The 7607-nt window shown below is 35.6% G+C and overlaps 1 protein-coding gene across 1 annotated transcript; it reads left to right on the forward strand.

Annotated features, from left to right (window-relative positions):
• Positions 1-4484: 4484 nt before the first annotated feature.
• On the forward strand, positions 4485-5765 carry LOC145061853 (uncharacterized). The gene has a single exon (XM_079009430.1). The coding sequence runs from the start codon at positions 4485-4487 to the stop codon at positions 5763-5765; it is 1281 nt and encodes a 426-aa protein (XP_078865556.1).
• The last annotated feature ends 1842 nt before the right edge of the window (positions 5766-7607 follow it).

The following is a 7607-nucleotide window of genomic DNA, read 5'->3' on the forward strand; positions in this document are numbered from 1 at the left end:
GATTTGGTTGAGATTTCTGATTTTGCAGGGGCTAATTGGTTAATTTTATTCAATGGAATCGGTGATTTAAAAAGATTTTGGGTGTCGAAAGATAAAAATTACTGGAGTCGGTCTCTCTGGGTGCCGTTGTCTTCTGATTTCTTATTTTTATTTGCTCCTGGAATTTTTGGCATTCAGCGATGGTGTGTGTTGATTTTTGATTGGTTAGAGATGCATGGAGTGGGACACTCTGTTCAATTTTTGGATCTGATGGGTCGGTCTTATGAATGGCAATTGAAGATTGATGTTGGGAATAGGTGGTGTGATTGGACCTGATCATTTGGGGGGAAATTATGAGGCGTATATAACCAATTTGATTTTATATATTGATGTCTGTGAGCGAATTTCAAGTTGTAATTGGCAGGGGCAATTTGGTCAAAAATTGAGTAATTTTGATTGTCTGATTGTGGCGGTTTTGATATCTAAAGAAGATTGGGTCCTGGTTAATTTTCAATGTTGGCGCAGAGTCTTGAGGAAGGTTGAACGCTTGCAATTTGATGATCTTTATTATCAGGACGGGAGGACTAAAAAGAAAGGGTATTTTGGTAATCTAGACATTGTTATCTTGATGATGATTGAAGATAGGCTTGGTTGGAATCTGCTATGTTGGTATCAGGTACATAAGAAGGACGGGTTTCTAATTGCTATAGCTTTTCTTTTTGGGGTTGGAAGGATTACAAGGCAGGGGTATTATGGTCTTAAGGGTTTGTTTGGATGTTTGTGGAGCTGTTTCATGTTGATAAAAGGATTTTTTGGTGAGATTAATTCTTGTGATTGGTTTAAGGGTAGCTGGTACTTTTATATCTGGGATTTATGGAGGCAGGGGCAATATGGTCATTACTGCGAAAAGATATACATAGTGAAGCTGGTTATTTTCAATTTTTGGAGTCTGAATGATTTTATGAAAAGATGGAATCAAGGTGGATTAAAAGTAATAAGTTTCATTGGTGGTTAATTTCTCTTATGATGGATGGGCAATTTTGGAATAAAGAGATATGGAAGGATCATTTTTTTATCAGGGGTAACCTTGTTAATTATTTTCAAAAAAGAATTGACGGGAATTGGGATTTTATCATTTATACCTTTAAAAATGAGTATCATTCGGTTTATTCCGTATGATGTGGAAATAATAAATTTGCTTATGGGTTTTATCCCTAGGATGGTAAAAAGCCCCATACCCAATGGGGAACCCGAAACCCGCACCCGTTTTGACTGGGGAATCCCCAGGTTGATCGGGGATGGGGACGGGGATGGGGAATACCTGAATAAAAAAAGTAGGGATGGGGATGGGGACGGGGATACCCTTAATCCCCGATCCCGGACCCGTCCCCGACATATATTAATATATAAAAATAATACAGAACATATATTTATAGTATAATTTATAATACATAAAATTTGATCTAAGTAACCTAACTCATTAGTAACTACTTGGTTGAAATTATACTTTTTGTTTTTTCTTTTATCTAATTTAAACTCGTGTATATATATTTTTTTCTCTTTGGTTGATATATTTTACCTTAAATATCAATCTGATAATTTTTTTCTACTTGATTTTTCATGATGTATTTAAATTTGGTATAAAATTTATTTATATTTTTTCTGCAATTTATAGGTACTTATATATTTTATAAAATCTTTAAACTTATGCTAGTAAAACTGAAATATAGAGTTTTTTCTTACGTAAAAGTTTGCATGTTAAAAGAGAAAAAGAAATCTCCGTTTTCCCGTTGGGAATCCCCAGTCCCCGTTGGGGGTGGGGATGGGGGTTTATTTATATTCTCCGGTGGGGATGGGGATGGGGATGGGGATGAGGATTGGAATGAGGATTCGGGGATGGGGATGGGAATTGGGGTCCCCTGTGTTTCCCGCCCCCGTTGCCATCTCTATTTATCCCCATAATTCGTGGTTGTCATCCTTGGAAACAAGGTGTGAATTTTAAAAGAATTGACGAATGGTTTTATAATTTTTTTCCTTAAAAAATTCGGCATTTTTATGCTAGAGGGTTCAATTCCCGAAAATAGTCGGTTCAATCCTATTCATTTAGGATCCTCCACATTTGTGGGTGCCAAGTGGTGGTATATTCACCTGTTAATACGCAGGCTTGGGTACGTCGTCCTTAGACTGTACCACAAATTTTTTGGCATTTTTTTGTTAACAAAATGTCACTTCTTGTCCGGTTCAAATCCGGGAATTTTAGTTGGTTGGTTTTCCTTCTTTTTCCATAAAAAGAGTTTAAATCTTGGTTCAATTCCAAGTAGTATAGTCAAGTGGTTTGCCCCTTTTTTCCAAAAAAGGATGATTTTTCCCGGTTCAAATCCGGATCATTTAGTTGTTTGGTTTTCCTTCTTTTTCCATAAAAAGAATTTAAATCTTGGTTCAATTCCAAGTAGTCTAGTTATGTGGTTGACCCTTTTTTTCCAAAAAAAGATGATTTTATCCGGTTCAATTCCGGAAGTTATAGTTTGGTTTTTCAACTTTTTCCGTAAAAAGTTCAAAAATATTGGTTCAAATCCGAGTAATTTAGTTGGTGGGTTTTATGATTTTTTCCGTAAAAAATCAAGAGATGAGATTTTCATAATAAATTTCTGGATGATGAATGAAGATGGTGAAAGTTGGAATACTTTATTGAAGAATTGGTATAGACAAAGAAGGAATTTTGGAGATTGGAAGGATTTGAAGATTTTAAAGAAGATTATTAATTTTGGGATGAAAAGCGATTATAATGAAGATTTATTTGTTGATATTTGGACTTGGATTGGATCCTTAAATTCTTGTTCTTTTGAGAGTGTGGGAAGGAGGAGAAATGGCATTATACATATATACAAAGGTTTATTTTTTTTTGGGTTTTATGAAGGATAGGAAAACAAGAATAAGGTGTACAAAGTTCGTTGCTATTTTGGAGTCTAATTGGATTGGGAAGTTTTGTTATAAGAGTTTGAAGATGTGGATAAAGTTTGAAGCTAATAGAGATTTTTTTGAGAATTTGGATTGATTTGAAGCATGAGGATACCATGAAGAGAAGATGCATGAAGATTCAAAATCATAAGAGCAACTTCGATCCTTGGAGAGTTAAAGATCATTCCATCTTTTGGAGTAGGAAGAAAATTAAGTGTTGTCTTTGTGATTTTATTGTTTTTAAACCTTGTATTTGGTTTTGGTACCTTTTTGATGTTTGGCTTTGTATCACTTTTGGGGTTTGTCTAAAAGTGATTTAAACCCTTGTATTTTTTTTTTTTTGATATAAAATCTTTGCTGGGGCTGTGGCCTCTTTCCCACGAAAAAAAACCCTAAACCCTAAACTCTAAACCCTAAAACCCTAAACCCTAAACCCCAAAACCCAAAACCCTAAACATTTATGAGGATTTTAATTGAGATGTCTACTTCTAAAGATTGGTTAAAAGAAGTCCAAGTTTATTCATCTGATTTGACTACAGGATAAAGGATTCTCTCAAAATGCAGAGTTGAATATGCTTGGAATCCTTCCAAATGTTCTCATTGTAAAGTTTATGGACATAAGGATTCTAACTGTGGAGTTCTTCTAGCTAATCAGGTCCAAGAAATTGACAGTAATTCCAAGACATGAAAAAATAAGGAAGAAGTTCAGATTGATTTAATGGAAGTTTTAATAGCAAGTACTAAAAAAGTTGAAGAGGATGATGAGGGATTTCAAACTGTTTTTAAGAAAAATAAGGGGAAGAGTGCAGAGGATAAGGTGAAAGAAGAATCAGGCGTTGTCTCAAGGGTTTAATGGGAAATTCCAAAATAATGGAAAGAAGTGGGTGGGTCCGAATGCTGGAAATCAAGGGCAAAATGGGAACAAATTTTTTAAAACTGGAAATAACAATGGAGGAAATCAAGGGAATAAAGGTAAAGGAAGTCAGGGGTATAATGGGAATTTTCGGTTTATGAATGGCAATTCAAAAGATTTTAAATATGAACAAGGGAAAAGTAGTAAAAACGAAAAGAGCTTGGAGATGGGCAATAGCGCAGGGGCTGTTTTGAAAAAAAAAGGTAATTTGGGGAATAATGTTGTGAGTCGTGGTAATCAGGAAGTGAATAAGAAAGATGTTTCGGGGAAAAAAGATTCCAATCGGCAATCTTATGTTCCGAAATCAGGGGCTGACCTCAAAATTAGTTCAAATTTTGATAGAAATTTCCATACTGAGAGAAATCGAGACTCTGTGAATCTAATTTCTAACAATAAGTTTGATGTTCTTAATGATTTGGAAGATGAAAATCAATTTGCTTTCTCAAAAAGGAGTGTTCCAGAGGTTGATCTTGCGTATTTGGATACTGTAGATCAAATGGAAGTTATAGGTGGTATCCCTTTGGATGATACCAACATGGAAGTTCTTTCCAATGACGTTTAGTTTTGGAATTTGGAACATTAGGGGTCTTAATCAATCCCCTAAGCAAAAAAAAAAATACAAAATTTGATAAAGATGAATAATTTGAGTTTTTTAGTTGTTCTTGAATCTCAAGTCAGCTTTAAGAAACTTGAAGAGAAATGTGATAAGATCTTTGGATCATGGAAGTGGGTTGCTAATAAGGGCAATTATGGGCATACTTCTCGTATTATTATTGGTTGGAATTCTAGTCTTTTTGATGTTAACTTGATCGATCATAATGATCAAGTTATTCATTGCAAAGTTAGATTCCCTCTTAATAATAAGTATGTTTTCTGTTCTATTGTGTATACTGCAAATAAGTACATAAATAGAAGAGCTTTGTGGTCTTCTATTATGCGCCATAAAGACTTTGTTCGTGATGATGCTTGGGTTATTGGTGGGGATTTCAATGTTACGCTTAATCTAAATGAAAGCACTGCTGGTTCTTCTAGATATACCAAAGGGATGATGGAATTTCTTGATTGCATTAATTATCTTGAAATTCAAGATATTAATAGCAATGGGCTGAACTTCACTTGGAATCAAAAGCCTCAAGGAAGCCATGGTATCTTGAAGAAACTTGACCGTGTAATGGGCAATAGCAGGTTACTTGAAGTTTTCCCCTCAATTTTTGCTTCCTTTCTTTTGTATAGGCTGTCTGATCACAGCCCTGTTATTATCAAAATTCCTTTGAGAGCTAAGTTTGTTGTGCTACCTTTCAAATTCCCTAATGTTCTCACTCTTAGCCCTGAGTTAAAACTGTTGGTTGAAAGGCATTGGAATATTGAAGTTCAAGGAGTTAAGATGTTTAGATTAACGCAAAAGCTCAAAAATTTTAAAAAGCCAATTTGCAAGCTGTTAAAAGTTCAAGGGCATTTTTCGGAAAATGTTGATCATTATCGTAAGGAACTTGAAGCAGTCCAATCTGATTTGGACTTGGATCCTTTTAATTCTCATCTTCGTGATTTGGAGGCCATCTTCCTTGGAGAGCTTAAAAAAGCTTATGATAAGGAGGAAAGGTTCCTGAAACAAAAAGCCAAAATTCACTCGTTAAAAGAGGGTGATAGTAACTCTAAATTCTTCCATAGAATCGTCAAAGGAAAAGCTCACAAAAACAAAATTGAAGCTGTTATGAATCGTCAAGGGAAGTGGCTGGAAGGCGAAGCTGTTTATAAAGAATTCATTGATTATTTCCTGGATTTTCTTGGAAAAGAGGAGCCTTGTGAGGAGATTATGCTGCCAGATTCTCTTTTCATCAAAAAACTTGACCTTGTTGATGCTGTTGAGATGGTCAAGATTGTGTCAAATGAAGAAATTAAAAACAACCCTATTTGATATAAATGATGATAAAGCGCATGGACCGGATGGGTATTCGGCTAAATTCTTTAAATCTATGTGGTCTATTATTGGTGAGGATTTTTGTCTAGCTGTCAAGGAATTTTTTGCTAATGGAAAAATTCTCAAAGAAGTTAATGCCACAGTTATTGCTTTAGTTCCAAAAGTGGATTCTCCCGGAAAAGTGAGTGACTTTAGACCTATTTCCTGTTGTTCGGTCATTTATAAATGCATCAGCAAGGTTATTGTTGGAAGATTAGGAAGTCATTTGGGAACTATTGTTGCTGATAACTAATCAGATTTTATTCCGGGGAGATCTATCACTGATAATATCCTTCTCTCTCAAGAGCTGGTCCGGGGTTATCACATAGACCGTGGTTTTTCTAGATGTGCTCTTAAGGTGGATATCCAGAAAGCGTATGATACTGTAAATTGGTCATTTCTTCAAAATATTCTTTTTCACTTTGGGTTCCATCCAACTATGATAAAGTGGATCATGCAGTGTGTGAGCACTCCCTCCTATATGATTAGTATGAAAGGCTCCTTTAATGGTTATTTTTAAGGAAAAAGAGGGCTTAGACAGGGCTGCCCTCTCTCTCTGTATTTATTCACCCTGGTGATGGAAACTTTTAATTTGATTTTTCAAAGAAGAATAAAGAATGAGCCGTTGTTCAAGTATCATTGGAGATGTAAGAAACTTAAGCTTACTCACCTGTGTTTTGCGGATGACTTGATGATTTTCTGCCATGGAAATAAAGCCTCATTCAGGGTGATTAAAGATAGCCTTCATGAATTCGCTAGTGTGGCTGGCCTCCATCCCAATTTCTCTAAAAGCCATATATTTTTTGGAAATGTCAAGGCTAATGTGAAGAGGAAAATTATTGATACTTTACATTTTGTTGAAGGGAAACTTCCAATGAGGTATTTGAGTATTCCTCTCATCTCTACTAGGTTGTTCACCCATGATTGCAAAAGACTTGTTGATAAATTCTGATGCAGAATTGGTGATTGGAGGAATAAATTTCTTTCATATGTTGGAAGGTTGCAACTCTTATCTTCAGTTCTTTATTCCCTCCCTGTTTATTGGGCTTCTTGTCTCCTTATCCCAGCTGCTATCATTAAGGAAAATGAGAAATTGATGAAAAATTTCCTTTGGGATTGTGATGAATCTAAGAAAGGGAGAGCTAAAATTGCTTGGTCTTCTGTCTGTAAACCTGTGGAGTGTGGGGGATTGAGTCTCAGAAATCTTAGAGCTTGGAATAAAGCAATTTTATCTAAGAGAATATGGATGATTTTATCCAATTGCGATTCTTTGTGGGTTAAATGGATAAACATTAATATCCTAAAAGGAAGGAGTTTTTGGGATGTTGAGGAAAAACAAGATTTGAGCTGGAGCTGGAGAAATTTGATTAGATTGAGACCCAACTTTAGAAATCATTTCTATTCTAAGGTTGGGAATGGTGCTAATACTTTCATGTGGTATGATGATTGGCATCAACTTGGTGCTTTTGATCATGTTCTCTCCCCAAGAGAGATTGCTAGTGCTGGTTTTAGTATAACTGACAAGGTCAAGGATGTTATTGCTGATAATTTATGGTTTTGGCCTTCTGACTGGCTTTCTCTCATTCCTCAATTGAATGAATTTCAACTGCCGGTTCTTGATCCTTTGGTGGCTGATAAAGTTTTATGGAGGAAAAGAGATGGGAAGGTGGTGGATTTTGATATTCAACAAGTTTGGATTGATCTAAGTAATAGTGGTCAGCAGGTTCCTTGGGTTCAACTTGTCTGGTTCAAGCAACGCATCCCAAGGAACAGTTTCATTCTTTGGCTCGCTATTCAGGA

Source organism: Lactuca serriola, chromosome 7 (genome assembly GCF_051521515.1).
Source record: "Lactuca serriola cultivar US96UC23 chromosome 7, Lser_US96UC23_V15, whole genome shotgun sequence".
Lineage (NCBI taxonomy): Eukaryota > Viridiplantae > Streptophyta > Magnoliopsida > Asterales > Asteraceae > Lactuca > Lactuca serriola.